This window comes from Typopeltis vanoorti, chromosome 6 (genome assembly GCF_054136105.1).
Source record: "Typopeltis vanoorti isolate ZY-2024b chromosome 6, IOZ_Tvanoo_1.0, whole genome shotgun sequence".
Taxonomy (NCBI): domain Eukaryota; kingdom Metazoa; phylum Arthropoda; class Arachnida; order Uropygi; family Thelyphonidae; genus Typopeltis; species Typopeltis vanoorti.
In genome coordinates, this window is record NC_143554.1 from 20,980,737 (window position 1) to 21,002,750 (window position 22,014).

General features: G+C 34.1%; 1 protein-coding gene across 4 annotated transcripts in view; it reads right to left on the reverse strand.

Annotated features, from left to right (window-relative positions):
* The window catches only part of LOC150105326 (echinoderm microtubule-associated protein-like CG42247), a 375,243-nt gene that overhangs the window by 11,636 nt on the left and 341,593 nt on the right, over positions 1-22,014 (reverse strand). For all 4 annotated transcript variants that reach the window (XM_090394708.1, XM_090394707.1, XM_090394705.1 and 1 more), the window contains 3 exons: positions 16,178-16,271; positions 5,278-5,373; positions 3,502-3,635 (listed from right to left, as the gene is read on the reverse strand). In XM_090394708.1, coding sequence (XP_090250834.1) covers positions 3,502-3,635; positions 5,278-5,373; positions 16,178-16,271 — 324 coding nt within the window. The remainder of the gene's footprint in view (positions 1-3,501; positions 3,636-5,277; positions 5,374-16,177; positions 16,272-22,014) is intronic.

Here is a 22,014-nt window from a genome sequence, read left to right on the forward strand (position 1 = left end):
ATGCGAGCGCCTTGCTTTATCAATCATAATGGCAAACGTATTTGTTTATTATGCAATAATAGTGTGGCTATTTCTAAAAAAAGTAATACAGAAAGACATTTCAAAACCATTCATGCCAATTGTAATTTTAAGTTTATTTATTTAAATCAGGAGGAGTTGGCAACACAGCGCCTGCAAGCTTTGTGGCGCCCGCAGTATTGCGCCCTTCATATTAAAAAGGTTGCTGACCACTGGACTAGATTTTTCACTTGGAGAGTGGTGAATGAATGGAATGGGTTGACTGAGTCAGTTGTGATGCTTTTTCTATTAATGGTTTCAAGGAGAGGTACAATAGATATGGTGTTGATAGTTCGGGTTAGTCTTAGTAAGTCTTAGGACTGCATGGAGGTGTCTGTGCAATAATAATAATAAATGGAGTGACACTGTAGACAAAGGATAATAATTGACACTTCAATGTGCAAAGTGTAAGGTCATAATAACTGACTTTGTGCCGAATGGATTGCAAGCTGTGTATTACACTAATGCAACTGCACTGCAAGAAACTGAAGCTAGTGATTTGAGGATAAATTGGGGGATTATTGCATAGGTTGGTAGAATAACACACAAGTATGGATAGGAAGTTATTGTTTTTCTGTGAGTTTGGAAAGACCATATTTGGACTATGGTTTGTCTTTTTTTTTTTTTTTTTTTTTTTCCCAGCTGAGAAAGTGTTAGAAGGGATTCAGATTCAAATGAATAAGAAAATGAGAGGTCTATGGAATGCTCTCTACATATAAATACAGAAAATTTTCAATATCTGATTAGATGTAGTCAGAATAGGGGATCACTTCTGGAATTTGAATTAGTATAGCTAGCCAGGGTGTGAGCAGTAAAGTTTTCAATTAAGGAGTTGGTGAATTAGTGGAATGGAATGCTAGGGATAACTGAGCTGCAATATCAGTGAATGCATTTTAGGAGAGATGGGTATGATAGGCTGTGTATGAAAGATGGCTATTGTGTGTTTGGATCTTCTACAGTGAGTCTCAAGACTTCATTGTGATTACCATATCATTTCATAACAATATAAGGGATGAAAGTTTGATCCATAAATGAGGAACAGCAATGGTTGCGATATTTAAAAAGCTCTAGTATGTGGCAATAATAATACAGTGTAATACTGTAATAATAATACTGCTGTACTGTAATAAGTTACAGAAACTATTGTGCTCTTTCTTTTAATTCAAACAAACAGAACATACAAATGCATACAAAAAGTTTAGAAAGGAGATAGGAGAAATTTCAAAAAAGAATATTAAAGGTTACATCAATGTCTTGCTTACTGGAAGGGACATTTCTGAGGCAAGAAGGTAGGCTAACATTAATCGGAAGATGATGATGGAGATGGTGCTGGAGAATCAGGATTCGATTCTGTTTCAAAAGTAGAATTTTAAAGGGAATTTTCTTTTACAAACAACAATGTTCCACAGCAGGAATAAAACAGTTCAAGAACCAATCTTCAAATATGGTAAGTGTGACTCAGGCCCTTAAATTTGACTTCCGAATAATGGGAAGAGCTGCTTTAATAATGCAGCAAAGTGCGAGTTTGTTTACATGTGCGAAAAGAAACTAGTTCCCCAATTATTAATTTAATTAGTAATTATCCTTATGGGGTGCCTTAAGGATAATTAATTTCGTAAGTACAGAAAGCCATAAGTCAGGTCGTCCGTAACCCGGGGACGGCCTGTATATACCAGGTCATCCCAAAAGTAATGTGATTTTTTATACTGTACTTGTTCAACATGTTCCAGCTTGTCTAAACATGAATTTTTAAATCTTTATAAGTACTGCTAAGCTGAGGTGGCCTCATTCTAAGGAATATCATATATAAATTATTGTTTAAATAATCCCTTATTACTATGGAAGTCACTGAAGAACACATTAAGCACATCATGCTTTATGAGTTCAAAAAAAGGCAACACTGCTAACACTGAAAAAAATGTGCAAGAAGTGTATGGCGATAATGTTTTGAATGTGGAAAAGTGCCAGCAATGGTTCTTTAATTTTGTGTTCTTTTATTGTGAACAGAGTGAGGAGAGTTTTTCAAGCTAAAATTTTGACAAGGGGACTTTAGCTTGAAAATCTCTCCTCACTCTGGGTGCCCTGTCTCTCTCAATAATGATATGCTGGAAGCTACTATTGCAAGAAATGCCAATGAAAATGTTGAAGGTTTAGCAGATCTTAATTCATCACCATTTGCAAGAACTTGGAATAGTGTCTATGAGTTCCACACAAACTGCCGAACAACAATCGAAGAGAGTGTGTTAACATCTGCACTGCTCTTCATTCTTGAGAGGTTTGATCTCCGATTTTGAGTCATATAGTCGCTCGTGATGAAAAGTGGATACTTTACAAGAATGTTGAGCACTGAAGGTAGTGGGTTCATTCAGGGGGAACAGGCTAAGCCAAAACAAGACTTTCACTCTCAGAAGGTTTTGTTAAGCGTTTGGTGGATGGCTGGAATTATACACTTTGAACTCTTGCCACTGAACCAAACAATTGCAGCTGAAGTATACTGTGAACAACTCAATTGACTGAATGAAAACTGAAAGAAAAGAGGTGTTCTCTGGTCAATTGAGAGAGTGTTATTTTTCAACGTGATAATGCAAGTCCTCATAGTGCAAGAATCACCTGTACCAAGATTGAGGAACTTGACTGAGAAAAGCTTCCACATTTTCCGTATTCTCCTGATCTTACACCTTTAGATTACCACTTATTTTGAAGTTTGCAACATTTCATTAATGAAAAACAGTAAGATACATCAGGTGCACTGAAACTGAGCCTATGTGACTTCTTTGCCGCCAAACCTCCTGAATTCTATAGAAATGGCATTATGAAGCTTTCACAATGTTGGAAGAGCATTATTGATTCAAAGGGAGAATATATATACTTGATTAAATTAACAAGTGATTTATATTTTATATCCTTTCAAAACTTAATGTTAAAAATGACATTACTTTTGGGATGACCTGATATATATATATATATATATATATATGCATAAAATTGATTAAAAAAAATCTCACCCATGATGTAATATAGGTTGGCAGAGAACCAACCTATATTACATAGGTTGTGGGTGGGAGCAACATAAAAAATAAAAAGAATATAGAAAAGGAATAAAATATTCAACTAGTCAGTCAACTAAAACTGTTATCTTGAGTGGCAATGATTATGAGATTGTTTTTCCACCTCACTTTTAAAATTCTACTTCATTTTAATAACTATAGACTACTACGGGTAGTTTAGAAATATGACAGCTTTTAAGCAGTTTAACAAATTTACATGGTACTTGAAAAAGGCACTGAAATTCATGCATAGCTGCAGAATGGGACGATTACATTGAAAAGTGATTGATTTTTCATCTAGAAAAATTTATTATTAAGAGTTGTGTTAATCTGTTAGAAATATATATATATATTTATTCTATGGAAGAAGAAACATTTATTATAGAGACTTAACTACCTTAGAACTTATACAGGGATACCGGAACAGTCTGATATATCCTTTCTTGTCTCCTGCAGCAAGGAGTTGCCTGGAACTGGATGTCTTGCAAGTAGTATAAGTTGTATTTCTTACACTAGTGTTCTTCCATATTCCTGGTAATAATAGTTAAAAAAAGAGACGGCTTTAATTCATATGTTCTAATTTGCTTTTTAATGCTGTGCACATCATTATCATAGTGAATTTAATTTTTAAAGCATGTAGCATACATAAACACAAAACAAAAATGCTTGATCATATATTATATATATAAAAAAAGCATCCATGTATAAATTTATGCCATGTGTATGTGTATTACTCTTTTGCCTAGGATACTCTGAATTTTCCGTTTTATGAGAATTCGTCTACCAGAGCTCATAAACATATAATATGTTAGTACTGTGGATGAAATAAGGATTAAATAATTAAGAAACTGCTCTAAAGACTGAAAATGGAACTGTTTAAAGCTATTCTCAAGCTTTCAACATGACAGTTAATGGGTAATCTAATAGGTAATGAAACTACCTGAAGACAAAGTCATGGTACTACCTCTACCTCTGACAAGTCATGGTACACCTTGTTCTGTGCCGATGGCACAGAACAAGGTGTACCATGACTTGTCAGAGAACATAACTTTTTTTCCAGTCTTCCTGACATCACTGTAGATGAATTGTCTAGTTCAGGAGTTCTCAAACTTTTTAAATTTTGTACCACTTAAATAAGAATAAAAAAATATATGTACCACCATAAAATACTGTTTCAAAATAAATATTAAATATGAAAACCCTTATGACAAGCTAATGAGACTTTGCATCCGAAAATTCACATAAAACTGCAATAAAATTTATTTGTTCATTTTATTCGATTTGCCAAGCTAAATTCTTGGAACAGTCTACTCATTACAATATTAAAATACATTTTTCTGAACATTTATTTAAATATTTTGTGTAAAAATTGTACCACCAAAAATAACGTAATGTACCATTAGTGGTACATGTACCACAGTTTGATAAACGATGGTCTAGTTCTTTGCAGAAATCAGTGGTTCTGTATAGGGATGTGATTGCCAAAACCGATCCTCTTTAATTCCTTGCACATAGTTCAGTGAGATACGGGTTGAAAACAGCCTTCATTAAATGTTCAGTCAATTGCTGAACATAGGAAGCCTTCTCAGGCAACAGCAATATGGTTTCTGATAGATTGTGTTAGGACTACAGTTATGCCTCTTAGATAAACAATGTGGACTATTTTAACTGATTAATCACCCGGGAGATTTCATCTTTAGAGAAATCAGTCAGTTTTGATGTTTTCAAAATTGTAGCTCCAGCCAGACAGGCACCCACAATGAGCCCTTTATTGAACTTCAAAAGATCCTTTGTTTTTTTCCATTGTGATCAACAATATTGATGATTACTGACCAGCAGCATTCTTAAATAGTTGTCTAGAACACATGGTGAAGCGTGACCAAATACTTTCCATATGCACTGCTTGAGTGACATTCACATATATATCTGCATAAAGGATTCTAATCCAGTGGCTGGAATATGTAGTACATGTATCACTATATATAAATAACAGATGAAACTGAAAATAAAGTGAGGCTAATGAACTCTAAGTTCATTAGCCTCACCCATGCTGATATACTACTTAAATATATATAAATGCAAAATCGAGTGTTCAATTTTATGCAGTCATGCATTAATTAATCCTGTATTGCTGGCAGAAGTGAATAAAAAATATGTTGACTTGAGTACTCACCACTTACACAGTTTCCCAGAACACATGTAGGATTGTACCATCTAACTGCTTCTGTCATGGATGGTGTTGGTGCTCGCTCTGCACTTCCAACATTCCCTAATAATAATTTCATAATTAATGATGAAAGAAGCAGGACATTTCTAGAGATTATTATGCAGGTATGTTTACCAAGAGCTTATCACAAGAGTTTACCAAAAGACTAATTGCAAGAGGTTTCAAGTTGTGCAAGTTTATGAGCATAGTTTAAAAGTTATTGTTTGGGTGTACAGAGAGGCCAAAGACTTGTTCTACTTATTTAAAAGACTAGGAATCTTCATTAAATAAGCAAAATCTTACACCTAGATCTCTCCTTAAATTCACTTACTAATCATACACTCACCACTTCTACTGGCAACCTATTCCCTCGCAACAGTAATCTAGACTTTGAAATATAGTAATCTAGACTAAACAGTCTCATTAATTTAATGTGTGAGAGTACCACTGCCCATCATTGGCTTAATAGTGGTCCAACTATCAGTTTCTGCAATAATCAAGATGAATGGGAAGCTGGCAGCATGCAAAATGCAAGAGATGATGTAAAATAGATTTGCTTGGGGGGGGGGGATATAAGCTGGATTTTTTTTTTTTTTTTTTTTTTTTTTTTTTTTTTTTGTAACAAGTGTAAATAGTATATCAATTTCATAAGATAAAATACATAAGTAAATCTTGTATTCCCTAAAATGGGTGGAACTCTTTAGTTCTAATAGTGTTGTTGATGAACAGCAATTATGGAAATATTTACAGAAAATACAAGCAGCTGAAACCCAATTTCTGTGAAAAGTGCAATGAACTAGTGACAGATGGGTCATTAATTAACCAGATTACTCCCACTTGTTCTGAGTCAAGCTCAAATGTGAGAACAGAATTCAGTAGATTGATGGATTTCTGGTTTATACAGGTTTAATAGCTTTCCAAAACATATTAACTCTATGTCGAAAGCTACTCTGGACAACACTAAGTTTTGTAAACACTGAAGTTAACAAGACTGTTACTACTGTGTTGAAGAATGGCTTGGATATCACAAATTGTTAAAATCTTTGGAATTACAATATGGTAAAATTACTTAGTTGCTCCTTTTCTAGAGTCCGGATTGTCTTAACTTATTATTATTTTGCTGACTTCCATGAAGTCACAAGAGTCATTACTTCTTAAACTCATCCACAGTCTGCATGTTCACCACCTTCTCAGGCAATGCATTCCATGCTCTTACTACTCTCCATGCAAAAAACTTACTTCTTACTCTACTTACCCTTCTTACCATTATCTTTCGCAATTTCCAGGATTGGCCTCTTGCACTTGCTCCTTTCCCTCATTCTATCATATAAAAAATCTCCTTGGTGTTAATTCCATAATAGCCATTCAACAGCTTAAATGTCTTGATCATATCCCCCCCCCCCTTGTGTTCTATCCACCAAACTCTTATTTTGTTATTTCTTCTTTTGTAGTTTCTTGGTGACTTTCCTTAAATAGTGCATTTTTGTGGTCTAAATTTGATTATTTCACTATAATGTTGACTGGTCATTGCTATGTTTCACTACAGTATGTCAAAGTAGGGATATGAGTGAAGCAACAAATATTTAATTTTGCTTTATTATTATTATTATTATTCAGGACCTCCATGGAATCATAAGATTCAATATGGGAGGCCCTTAAACAACACAGTCTATCATACCATTCCTTAAACTCATTCACTGTGCACCAGTGGCGGCCCGTGAAGCTTTAAGTGGGGGTGCTGCCTATACAAAATAATTTTAAAAAAATTCTTTTTTTCCTAATCAATAATCAATTTATTAATAAATAAATCTACAGATTTCTTTATTAATAAACTGGGTACTAATTAGGAAAAATCTAATTTTTTTAAAATTATTTTGTATAGGCAGCGGCCGCCACTGCTGTTCACATGCTCACTACCCTATCAAGCATTGCATTCCACACTCCAACTACCATCCATTAAAAAAGCCCCTCTGAAGCCCTCTTACTTACCACTTCCAGGGATCGTCCAGTGTCCTTGTTCCTTCCTCTTGATCTACCATATGAAAGAACTCCCCAGTGTCAATCCTGTAACTACTCCTCAACAGTTTAAATGTCTTAATCACATCTCTCCTTCTTCTATTAACAAAAATCTGCAGTCCACATGGCCTCATTTTATCCTTATAGCTAACATTGTACAGTCCTGATGTCATTTTTGTTATCTATTTTTTTTTCAATTTATTTGCAAATTCTGTATTTAATGTATGATACAACTACATGATTCTGCTATTTTTTCATTCAGCTCTTCTTCCTGACTTGAATTCTGAGTTATCTTGTCCCCTAAGTATATGAAACTGGGATATGGTTCAGTTTTTATTTATTTATTTTTAAACATAAGTTGTGTTGTTTTTTCTGGCCTTAATATTTAATGATCTTTATGATCTTTGTTAACTAATATTTATTTTCATCCTTCTTTTTTACCATCTTTTCCTCCCAAACATTCATATATTGAAAATTCTCCTCTGAAATTTGGATTTGAATAGGATCATTTACAAAAACCAATTCTTAAATCTCTGAGTTCTTGACTTACAGAATCTTTGTCTTTACTTGATGTCTTCATGGAATCATTGGGAAGCTCTGTAGCTCGATCAACATTATGCTGATTGAGCTACAGAGCTTCCTTTTTTTGGCTGGAAAGACCTGGATTCAAATCCTGTCTAGAATGTGAAGAATCTTTATGAGGACTTATCAACTTCAGGTAAATTGGCAGTTCTCATACAGAAGAAGCAGTTTTTTTTTCTCCTGGAAACTCTAGTTTTTCATCTCACAAAACAGGCAAACTGGCCAGAAAAGCAGTGAGTTAACAGGTATAATAGCTTCACATCCTTAGTTGCTTTGGTCATAATTCCAAATAAAATAGCATCAACATCCATTAGTAAGATAAATATGATATGTTCTTCCCTTACTGAATACCTGCTGTTAAAAATCCCAACTCCTTATCAGCTGTCCTAACATAATTTCTGCAGCACTTCCAGTAGATTTGTATTCCTCAACAAAAGATTTGTTTAATACCTTTTTAAATAATAAAGTAACATGTAAAAACCACAGCGATATCTTTAATTAGTAAAGGACATATATTTTGTACTAAAATTAATAGTACATCTTCAGTGTCTGTAACAGTAATAGGAATAGAATACAGGCAAACGTTCGGTGGGTCACCTATTAAAATACAATTGTTACCATGTGCTAGGAAATAATAGAAATAACAAATTTAATCTATTAAGATAAAAGTCTCCCAGATCTCTGAGAGAGACATACAATCATTTCTATTTAAATTCGGTCGGTGTAAGATAGTTTCACAACTTTCTTTGAATAAGCGTTCATATTTGAATCTGCATCTATGGAGGAGAACTGCTTTATCCCACTGGACACTATGAGTAGAGTCAATACTGTGCTGCGCCAGACTAGACTTCAGAGGCTTGTTATAATCAATATAATATTGATGTTCTTTTATTCTTTTTTCCAAAGAACGGCCAGTTTGTCCAAAATAATACACATCGCATTCGCAATGTGTCTTATTTTTGGTAAATGTTGGGTAAATGCCAGCCAAAGATAGAGAAGACAGTTTATCCTTTGTAGAAGGTAATAAAGAAGAAATTTTGTTGATAGGAATATATGTTGGAATCAATTGATACTTTTTTAGAATTCTACCTATAGGTTCTGAGATTCTTGGAATGTACGGAATAGGAACTCTTCAAACTGTTGAAGAAACTGTAGGTGTTGGAACATAAGAGTCAAGTATCTGTTGGATTTGATTGGAGTTGTAATCATTTGATTCCATTAACTTTTTAATGAAGGAAAGTTCTTGTTGTAAGATTATTGGGGAAGAGCAAACTTTATGTGCTCTATGAATTAGAGATTTAAGAATGCCAAATTTTTGAGAGATGTGGTGTGCAGACTTTTTGTTAATGTATCTGCCAGTAAATGCGGGTTTTCGAAAGACGTTTGTAGATAAGGTACCAGAAGATGTTCTAGTAAGAAGGATGTCCAAAACTGGTAAAGTACCAGAGTTTTCTTTTTCCATAGTGAACTGGATGCATGGATGAAGGTTATTTATCCGTTGTAGAAAAGTGGAAAGTTCATCTTCAGTGTGTGGCCAAACAGCAAAAACATCATCGACATAACGGTACCAAAGAGACGGTTGAGGATGAATGGATGAGAACATAGTATCTTCGAATTGTTTCAAATAGTAGTTTCCAGAGGTGGAGACAGAGGGCTACCCATGGCAGTACCTTCAATTTGTTTGTAGATTTTGTTTTTCCAACTGAAATAACCTGAGTGGATGACATATTCGAATATCCTTGCGATATCTGGAGGGTAATCTTCATATAATGAATTGACTGCGTTGGTTAATGGGATATTGGTGAACAGAGAAATGATGTCAAAACTGACTAATATTTCAGAATCTGTAATTTTTATATCCTTGATTTTTTCAAGAAAATCTGTTGAGTTTTTTATATAGGATCTGAAATGACCAGTGAGAGCACTTAAGAAATACTTTTGCAATCCTATTAGTTGGAGAGTCAATGCAATTTACGATAGGTTGTACAGGACAGCCTTCTTTATGGATTTTTGGGAGTCCATAAAGACGAGGAGTTCTTCCAAAGTAGGTGCGTATTTCATCCACGTAGTTAGGATCCCAACTAATAACCTCATCAAGTAATTTATTTAGCTGTTTAATTTGTGAATTAGTAGGATTACATGTGATCTCTTGGTAGGTTGTGGTGTCTTCTAATAGGCTGGATACTTTTGTCTCATAAGTCAGTCTTATTCATAATTACAATAGCTTTTCCTTTATCGGCCTTAGAAATGGATATTATATTATCTTTTCTTAAAGAAGTTAGACCTTTAATTTCAGCATTTGATAAATTGCATGGAGGTAATTTGCTTTTGAATAATGAAGCTGCAACTTCAAAACGTAGTTTGTTGGCATCTTCGCTAGGAAGTCCTGTCAGATTGCGTTCTATATTATGTAAGAAATCAAGATAAGGAATACGTGAAGGAATAACAGCAAAATCAAGGCCCTTTGCTAAAGCGCTGGTTTCAGCAGTGGATAATGGGTGATCAGAAATGTTTACAATCCATTTATTTGTAGACATACTGTCAGAAGTAAGGTTTTTCTTTTGCTTGTTATATAAAGAGTTGTATTTTTGCATAAGATTTTGTAAATTTCTCTCATAAGACTGGGATAAGGATTGTTTTGATAAGTGAAGAACAATATCCAATAATTCTTCATTAAGAACAGCTGAAATGGCTTTTTCGAGAACTGATATAGAATTGATATTAGAAGCTAATTCTTTTTTGGAAGTACGAAGTTGATTATGAATTAAGGAAAAAACTTGAGCGTATATAAATAGAGTGCGCTCCAGGAGACCGAATCGTTTCTTTAAATCTAGCGAAAGTGGGAATAACTTTAGTATCATGGCACTTTTTGAGGAAGGTAATCTGTGCTTGAAGCTTACCTTGTAGAACCGATAACTTTCCTAATTTTTAGTGGAACCTGTGGCATAGTAATTAAATAATAAAGTAACACGTAAAAACCACAGTGATATCTTTAATTAGTAAAGGATATATATTTCGTACCAAAATTAATAGTACATCTTCAGTGTGTGTAAAAGTAATAGGAATGGAATACAGGCAAAATGTTCAGTGGATCACCAAGCGTCTTTCGTAAACCCACATTTACTCACAGATACATTCACAAAAAAAGTCTGCGTACCACATGTCTCAAAAATTTGGCATTCTTAAATCTCTAATTCATAGAGCACATAAAGTTTGCTCTTCCCCAATAATCTTACAACAAGAACTTTCCTTCATTAAAAAGTTAATGGAATCAAATGATTACAACTCCAATCAAATCCAACAGATACTTGACTCTTACGTTCCAACACCTACAGTTTCTTCAACAGTCTGCAGAGTTCCTATTCCGTACATTCCAGGAATCTCAGAACCTATAGGTAGAATTCTAAAAAAGTATCAATTGATTCCAACATATATTCCTATCAACAAAATTTCTTCTTTATTACCTTCTACAAAGGATAAACTGTCTTCTCTATCTTTGGCTGGCATTTACCCAACATTTACCAAAAATAAGACACATTGCAAATGCGATGTGTTTTATTTTGGACAAACTGGCCGTTCTTTGGAAAAAAGAATAAAAGAACATCAATATTATATTGATTATAACAAACCTCTGAAGTTTGGTCTGGCACAGCACAGTATTGACTCTACTCATAGTGTCTAGTGGGATAAAGCAGTTCTCCTCCATAGATGCAGATTCAAATATGAACGCTTATTCAAAGAAAGTTGTGAAACTATCTTACACCGACCGAATTTAAATAGAAATGACTATGTCTCTCTCAGAGATCTGGGAGACTTTTATCTTAATAGATTAAATTTGTTATTTCTATTATTTCCTAGCACGCAGTAACAGTTGTATTTTAATAGGTGATCCACTGAACGTTTTGCCTGTATTCCATTCTTATTACTGTTACAGACACTGAAGATGTACTATTAATTTCAGTACGAAATATATGTCCTTTACTAATTAAAGATATCACTGTGGTTTTTACGTGTTAACTTTATTATTTAATTACCATGCCAGAGATCCCACTAAAAATTAGAATACCTTTTTTTCACAATGGTTCGTTTTTTTGACAGTGAAAAAAAAAACTGCTTTTTTTTTTCACTGTCTGAATAAATTTAATGTATTTTTTTTTTATTTGAAAGTATTCAGAATGTGATCCTGAGTACTTCTGCCTACTCTGAACTTACAGTGGGTTTCACTGTACTGATTTTTTGTTCTTTAATATTTGTTTTAAAATTGTAGAATCTTACTAGGAATGTCAAGGAAAGAAATTTCTTATTGATTACAGCAGGTTTTTTTTTTTTTTGACTGGTATTATTAGTGCCACTTCCCAATCTTTCACAAGCTTTGTCTGATTGTAGGAGTCCCTCAAAATTTTGAGGAATAGCTTTTCTTTTGCTTTTTCCATAAATTTAATCATCTCTGAAGCTATCCCTATCATGCCTTGATGCTTTCTTTAATTTCATTTTCTTAACAGCCACCTTAAATTTCTTCCACTGTAATCTGAATTTTTCAGTCCTGCTATTATTTTTACCTCCTCTTCTAATTTTTGGCTTACATAAAACAGATTTACCTTATATATATTTTTTTATTAGCATAAAATTTCAACCTAATATCAAGAACATCTTCAGTAAGACTTTCAAATTAAACAACAAGAACAGAAACCAGTAGATTTGTGTGTCATTACTTTTATGGAGAGCCTTAATTTTCTTCCAAAGAACTCTGTGTCTGGTGGTAATAAGGTTCTTCATAAAAGTAATAATCCCTTGGAACATTTATATAAAGGGAGTTGTGAAACCTTGCTACATTGATATTGTTGGAGAGAGAGAGAGAGAAAAAAAAAACAGGTATTAATTTCACCTTAAAAAAATGATTGCCTTCCAGATTTTTTTTGATAAATTCATACAGCCATACTTGTTGAGGTTTGGAGAATGTTATAAAGCTGCTGCTAATTTCAAAAACAATTTTCTTACTTATAATGACTTCTACATAGCACTTTTGTTGTTTTTTTTCATTTGATCCTGTGTGAAAGGGTATCCAAGGCATGGTCTGCTAATCCCTCGACTTGCCATAACAATAGTGCCAAATGTATTTTTGTTCTCCAAGGTGGATGTCAGCAGTTCTTCCTGTCTATCCAGGAAGCCAGGTTACTTCATATACTCCCAGATGTGATAAAGGAGAGTTTGTCCTTAGGCGAATGGATGAGAGTTGCCAGTTTGACATAAGATTTAAATGTGGTGTGGAGTTGATATTTATTAAGCACTCTAGATATCTTTTTGTGTAATAAATGCATGGGATGGTAACAGTTTTGCTATAGTCTTGCCCTTTGCTATAGTGAAGTAACATTAAAACTAATCATTATGTCTGAACTTTTTAAAATATGGTTTTTTAACATACTTTTTTAGGTGAACAGAATTTTTAACAAAGAAGGAAGGATTACTTGTGAGGGGCTGGTGATTACTTGTGAGGTGCTCAATATGTGCAGTATTGTGGAGCATTTTTAAATGCTCCAAAATACTAAATGGAGCATTTAGTCTATTCTGTGGAGATTATAACCTTTGGCTCAAAAAGTGTGATGCAAGTGATTGAGTTCAGTGGTAAGAGCATTGTCATTAGAACAAATAGCTCTGATTCTGTGAATTAGTGTTTTTAGGATAGCATATTGTTGAGCTGGATGATGGTGTGGTTATTTGTATAAATATCTCCCTGTATGTGTAGGTTTTCTATAAACAGAAAAAGATAACGAAGATAATTAGTTAAATCAGAAAGGTGTGTAACTAATGTATCTAAAAAGGGCAGACAGTGAATTCCTGTTTCATTATGAAGGGGATTTTACATTATTGGTTATTTAAATGCACTAAAAATGTATTTAATGTGTCTGGACCATGTGACCAAATAGCAAACACATCAACAACATAGCACAGCCAAACCACTGGTTTGAGAGATGGCTGTATTCATAGCTTGGTTTTCTAAGTGTTTTATGTACAAACTGGCTGAAGGAGAGAAAGGAGGGGAGCTCATTGCTGTCCCATCTAGTTGTTTGGATATCTTCCCTTTCCATGCAAAATAGCCTGCATGTACTGTAAATTTAAATAATTCAAATATATCTGGGGAGAAGTATGACTTCAACAAATCCGGGGTTTCCATTAATGGTGCATTGGTAAATAGTGAAGTAGCATTAAAACTAATCATTATGGCTGAACTTTTTAAAATATGTTTTTTTAATATACTTTTTTAGGTGAACAGAATTTTTAACAAAGGAGGAAGAATTACTTTTGAGGGGGCTAGTAGTTTATATGCAGGACTGTTTATATTATCCACAATTGGGCATAGTGGTGTATCCTGTTTGTGAATTTTAGATGCTCCATGTTCTTAAAATGGCATGAGTTTGTTAATGGTCGCTTCTTTTGGCCAGGAAGTGACTTTTTTTGATAATTTGCAAACTTTATTCTTTTGGGAGTTAGTAGGATCACACATTTTACACTAATAAAAATATATACATAAGGTAAATCTGTCTTATGTTATTTATTAATTATTATGTCTTATGTTCCTATACATCAAATTAATTTTAATGTTAACATTACAGTATACACAAAAGGCAAAAAGGCATATATGTTAGACATATGTTGTTTATTTCTTAACGGTATATATTTGAACACAGAAAAATAAGTAAATAATTAATTTATTAACTTATTGCTGATATTTCACTGGTGATATAACCAGCATCTTCAGGCACAAAACACAGTTTGTCACAATATGCGAGACTATAACAACATGGTGTAATCAACGGACTAGTTAAACAAAATTGTAGCAGCAACACAAAGACTAGAGTCCTGATTTTGGCACCCTCTATCTGAAAAAAAAATTGCAGCTATCACATAAAGACTAGAGTCCTAAATAGAGAAAAAAAAAAACTGGTACTAGTTTTTTTCTTAAGATGATTGCTCCCAGATTTTAGGCAAATTTATACAGCCATATTTGTTGAGATTTGGAGTGTGTTTCAGGGCTTCTGTTACCTTTAAGAACAATCTCTTCGACTTGTAAGAGCTTCTGTGCAGTACTTTTGTGTTCTTCCAGTTGATCCTGTGTGCAGGGGTATCCAGAGCATGGTCTGCTAGGCCCGACGTCTGGCATTATCACTATGGCAAGTCGGGCCTAGCAGACCATGCTCTGGATACCCCTGCACACAGGATCAACTGGAAGAACACAAAAGTACTGCACAGAAGCTCTTACAAGTCGAAGAGATTGTTCTTAGAGGTAACAGAAGCCCTGAAACACACTCCAAATCTCAACAAATATGGCTGTATAAATTTGCCTAAAATCTGGGAGACAGTCATCTTAAGAAAAAACTAGTACCGTTTTTTTTTTTTTTTTCTCTATTTAGGACTCTAGTCTTATGTGATAGCTGCAATTTTTTTTCAGATAGAGGATGCCAAAATCAGGACTCTAGTCTTTGCGTTGCTGCTACAATTTTGTTTAACTAGTCCGTTGATTACACCATGTCGTTATAGTCTCGTGTATTGTGACAAACTGTGTTTTGTGCTCTGAAATATCAGCAATAAGTTAATAAATTAATTATTTACTTATTTTTCTGTGTTCTAATATATACCGTTAAGAAATAAACAACATTTATGACGAACACATAAGTCTGTCCACACGTTAGACATAAATACACATGTTGCACTTATGTGCAACAATTGGTATTGATTATAATGCCTAGGTAATGGTCGAAATGTGTTGAATAAGTTATGCAGTTGTGCTTATTCTAATATAAATTCCATCACAAATGATGATATAAAGAGAAACTGGAGAAGTTGATTTATGTACAAATTTTTACTCTGTTTACATTAGGGCAAAATATGGAAATAATTTCCCACCTGATCCTTCTCGATAGCAATACATGGCTGAATAAGATTAATCTCTCAATTAGATTACCATGCAGCAAATGAAATGAAGGTAGTGGAGAAATATATTAGTTCCTTAAGCAAGAAAAATAACTAACTTTAGCAATAGCATTTTTCATTCTCTATGCATGGAGGAGACAGATAATAAGATATATAGAGTAAGCTGTAAAATATTAAATTTAATATAAAGAGCATTCTGAAATGTCTGATGGTAATTTAAAGATGGAGCTCAATCACATAGCATATTTATGCTTAATATTTTATTTTGTGGAAAAAAATTATTTTGATATATAAAAAAAAGCTATTTATAAAACAACTATAATAAACACATACTACTTACACAATGCCAGATCTTGATAGTCCCCATTAGCGGTGACAGACTGAATATGGAGACCATCAACAGACCAATCCAAATCACAAACAGGATAAATTCCCTAATAAAAACAGTGACAATCAAGTTACTGAAATAAATTCAAATTACTGGTTGGATCCATAATATCCTACATTCTACAGTGATATCATTTTGCTACCTTTACATGATGTATTTATCAGAAAATCTGATGACAATTCCCTGTTAACAATGGTATTTATTTTACATATCTCTATATGTAATACAGTAAAACCTCCTTATATGAATGCCTCCAATTACAAACTTTTCCATTGAACAATAATTGTACTGATTGGCAAACGTTGTTCATTTTACGAATGCACCGATGCTCATGTGAGCTGGCATTGTCTCTACAGTTAATTGGTTTGTGTCAGTGCATTTGGTTCTATTCAAGTGCTGTGAATCTACTTTTTAGTGTATTGTAATTTCGATAAATTTACTCTCTAATTCAGTTTTTTTTTTTTTTAGTTGTGTTGTGGTGTTTATTTAATAATTAGTTAATATGGCTCCTAAAAAGTGCAGTGATGAAAATAAACAGAAAAAGACCAACTATTGAACTCAAGAAAGAACTTATAGCTAAATAGGAAAATGTAACTCGTATTTCTGAACTTTCTAAAGATCATAACATGCAAAATCAGCAATCTGTACTATTATTAAAAATAGAGATGCGATTAAAAAGGCTGATGTGGAAAAAAGGAGTGAAAACTTTGTATCCTAAAAGATTTCAAGCTGTTGGGGAAATGGAGAAACTTTTGTTAGTATGGATTAATGATAAACAAATGGAAGTGACAGTATTTCAGAGGCAATAATTTGTGAAAAATAGCAACTACATAGTGATCTTAAGCATTCAACCTCGGGATCTAGGACTGACAGTAATGATTTTAAAGCGAGTAGGGAATGATTTGAATGGTTTATAAAAAGAGAACTAGTATCCACAGTGTAGTAAGGCATGGAGAGGCTGCCAGTGCTAACAAAGAGGCTGCTAATCAATTTGTGGATGAATTTAAAACTTATGGAGGGATTTATTCCTCAGCAAGTGTTTAATTGTAACAAGACAGGACTTTTCTGGAAAAAGATGCATAAGCGAACATATCACACAAGAAGAGAAAGCACTACCAGGACACAAACTGATGAAGGAATGGTTAACTCTCTTGTTGTGTGGTAATGCCAGTGGTGAATATAAAATTAAACCTTTGTTAGTGTTTCATCCAGAAAATCCCAGAGTGTTTAAATCAAACAATATAATAAAAAGTAAACTAGATGTGATGTGGAGATCTAAGAGTAAGTCTTGGTTAAAAAGGCATTTTTATAGAGTGGATCCATGAAGTGTTTGTCCCCAGTGTAAAAAACTACTTTGAAAAGAACAATCTATCTTTGAAAGCACTTCTTGTGCTGGACAATGCTTCTGCTCACCCCCCCCCCCCCAGGCTTGGAGGATGATTTGGGAAAGTACAACTTTATAAAAGTCAAATTTCTACTTCCTGATACCACTCCTCTTATCCAATCCATGGATCAGCGAGTCATTTCCAATTTCAAAAAATTTTATACAAAGGCTTTGTTTCAAAGATGCTTCAAAGTGATATTTGACACACAACTGACCCTCAGGGACTTTTGGAAAAAGCACTTTAATATCTTGCATTGTTTGAGGCTTATAAATAAAGCATTGGGGTAGTTTCTTTGAAAACCATGAACTCATCCTGGAAAAAAATTGTGGCCTGAGTATTTGAAGGTTTTCCTGCAAAGATATATAGAGTCTGTATTAATTTCATCAACCACAGCAGAATCTGTGGTCGATGAAATTGTGTGTCTAGGCAGATCCATAAGATCAGAAGTGGACAATGCTCATGTAGAAGAGTTGGTGGAAGATCATCAAAGTGAGCTTACCACTGAGGAGCTGAAAGAACTGCAAAAGGAGCAGCATGAGGAAGTCGTTAAAGAACTTTTTTCAGAGGAGGAGGAGGGACCCAGTAAGGGAACCACTTCCACTGCTGAAGTTAAAGAACTGTGCTTCAATTGGGAAAAAATCCAAACCACTGTAGAAAAGTGGCACTCTGATGTATCTATAGTTAATAACATGTTAACATGTTTAATGATAATATCATTGCATATTTTAGAAAAATTTTAAGAACAAGACAAACCCAGACACCCCTAGGAAAGTTTGTAATCAAAGCTAAAAAAATCACTATCTAGTTCACTCTTAAAAAAACAAGAAAGAGCGGTGACACCTGAGGGGTAGTTACCCAACATTTTTATGGAGGGCGACTCATCTTCAAAACAATAATTTCCTCCCTCCTCCTCTCATATATTTTCAGTAAAGGTAAGGTTCATGTTATATTCTTATTTCTGTTTTATTTTCATTATGATAATAGGTGAAAATTTTTCATTTTGAAACAGATTAATTTATTTTACATTAATTATTATGGTCAAAATAGTTTCGCATTACAAACTTTTCATTATATGAACAACCTTCTGGAACAAATTAAGTTTGTAAAATGAGGTTTTACTGTATTTATAAAAAATTCTGATATCTCCAAATTTAAAACAATAATGAAGTTCCTTATCTTAGTTCTAGGATACTTAATCATAATCTTTATGTGATACTAACGAGTAAAATGGAGTAGTAATATCAATTCTTCGGTTATTTTTAAAGTTTTATTTCCACACTGATTTATGATGAATGAATTAAAAGAAAATCTTTTTGATTATAAGCCCACTGGTAATCTATGATGGAATCATCTGTTTTCAGTTATAGTATTACCAATTTATTATTATTTTTATTTGGAAGATGCATCTACCATTTCGTTCCTTAAACTCTTTCACCCTATCAGGAAATGCATTCCACAGTCCATTCATGCTCCATGCATAATAGCAACTTCTTACCCTCTTACCACTTTGGTAAGGTCTGAACACAATAATCCCAACGTTATCTGATCAAGGCTTTATAACGGTATCACTTTTCTTATCTCTGTTGGTCAACATCCTTTTCAGGATTGCAGCAATGTTAATGGTTCCACTATAATTCCGATATGTCCCCTTCCCCTAATCTTCAAATTTCTATCGATCATTACCCAAAGATCCCTTGTCTCCTCCACTTGCTTTTATATAGCTTCCCCAACAGAGTACATATTTCCATCAATAGATCCCAAATTTTAAGACCTTACATTTCACTGCATTAAACTGATTCATCTGTTCCATTCATTTGTCCACTGTCTAGCTTATTCAAACCCTCTTGAAGGACAACATTAGCACTATCATTAATAAACCTTCTCAGCTTCGCATCATCTGTAAACAACTGAATATCTCCCTGCAATCCACTGACAGTGTTACTGATATAAAGGTTAAACATTTGAGGTATCAGTAATGAGCCCTGTGGAACCCCTATTCATGACATTCTTTCTTGATAACATTGCCTCCTCACACAACTCTCTGATATTTATCAGGCAGCTAATCTCCAATTCACTAAATGATTTGTAACTTAAATATCAGCTTATCATACACTGTCAAATACTTTTGTAAAAATTTTTTAAAAAAATGCAGTATATGCTTTCCCTCATCAGTTTCTCTCCTGTTACTTTATTATAAAAAGACAATCAGATTACTAAAACCAGGGTGCTTCTTAACAAATCCACGTTGTCTATCATGGATAACATTACCCTCATCTGCCCAATTTTGTATATGATCTGTCACTAATTTCTTAAAAACATCAACAACTACAGAAGAAATACAAAATTGTCTATAGTTTGACACCTGCATTCTACCACCACATTAATGTAATGGCACGATCTTACTCTCCTTCTACTCCTTGGGCACCTTTTCCACAGCTAGATTTTCAGGTCAACAAAGATGACAGTAGATTTCTTTGCACATTCTCTTAAAATACATGATGAAATCTTATCCAATCCTACTGCCTTATTGACATCCAGAGTACTTAGTATTAAAAATTTCTCCTAATGCACTTACAGTCCTTGAATCCTCTCCATCCTTCTCGTAATACAAACTACTTTTCAGAGATGAAATACTCCACTAAAGTAATCATGAAACAACTCCACTATGTCATCTGCATTGGTTTCTCAGGTCCCCATTTTTATCTAATAATGCCACTCTTCTGCAATTATTTCTTGTGAGGTGTTCATATAATGAATGACGTTCTTAGGATTTTTCTTGGATTGCAGGGCTAATCTTTTCTCGTATTCATGTTTTGCCTTCTTTATCATGCTAGTTACTTTCCTGGCCTGAGTCTTATATTGTTCATGCATCTGCTTTCTGCCTTTCCTCTTATACTTCTCCCATAACCTCTTTTCATCTGCATTTCCTATTTGATGTAATTTGTTATCCACTCTATGCTAAATTATTTTCTCTTTTTCACTTGAAGGATATAGCTTTCCATTTGCTGCTAATAAATATTTCTTCACTAGTTCCCATGCACTGGTGATATCTTGTCTTTCCATTTCTTCATTCCACTGAGCTGCCCAAAATTAATTCTAAGATTATTATAATCACCTGCTTTATAATTCCACATACATTCCTTTTCTGCAGATTTAATCATTGCCCAAGTCAAGATTATATGGTCACTCTCTCCCCAACTGGGTGCAAGTATGACATCTCAGTTACATTCATATCATGTGCTGCTATCACTAAATCCACACCTCATGAACTTAGGGTTCCTTCCATTACATGTTGCCTAAGACATTTGTCCTTTAAGAATTGCAGAAATTCCATTCCCTTACTACATCCTGTTTCCTGTTCCTAATTTATACCGCTCTAGTTGAAATTTCCTGTAACGATCACTCATTTTGCACTTTCCAAACTCAACTGCCTAAACATCTCCTGCTCTTCACCTTCTGTGTTCCCTGGGTTATAGCAACATCTCACTAAATATCCTGTCCTGTCCACCTCAAACTACTCTGAGAGGATACAACTCATCTTATAAGTAATATTCCACCACTGTGTTTGCCCTTTCTATCCTGATGAAATATATTATACCCATATTTCTACTCCTATCAGTATATCATCCTTTGTCAACTGTGTTTTACTGATCCTGGTAATCTTTGGACATGGTGAGGCTACCAATGATAACAATTCATCACCTATATTCCTGATACTCCTGGAATTCATATAAAGAAACATCAGTGCATTGTCACTGATGTTTCTTGTCACCTATTATTATTTTCTCTGGATTCTACATTATAGCATATGTTCCTCCTTCTCCCAAGTGACTATTCTCACAAGAAGCCACCTCTGCTGTCATCTGCCCTGACAGCTCTGGTTGCTTTGCACTAGCAATCACTTGGCAAGAGAACAACATTCTCTTTCTCCCTCTATCTCAGACACCCCCATCCTTCCACATTCAAATGCAGTCTGTCTCACATACAGCTCTCTTCTATTCTCAAATGCACTCCAGGCATCTCTATAATCCAAGCCTCTCTTTCAACACATTCTCGCTATCATGTCATTCATTATTGATGCTCCTCTCCCCAACTCTGCATTATCATCTCTGGGTAATATGCTCTTTTGCTAATTCACACAACTCTCCAGTAATTTGTATTAAGCATCACAGTCATCTTATCCATCCTTTCCCCTTGCTTAATTGCCATAGTCACACTGTCTACATTCTTCCATAGTCACCTGCCTACATACCAGCACTGCTCTGGCATTCTATAAATTAAAGATGCTAAGAAATTATATTCTTGGTTTAATCCTTTATTCATGCACAAACGTTGTTTGCTTACACTTGGATAAAGGAGGATTAAACCAAGAATATAATTATAATTTCTTATAATTTAATTTAC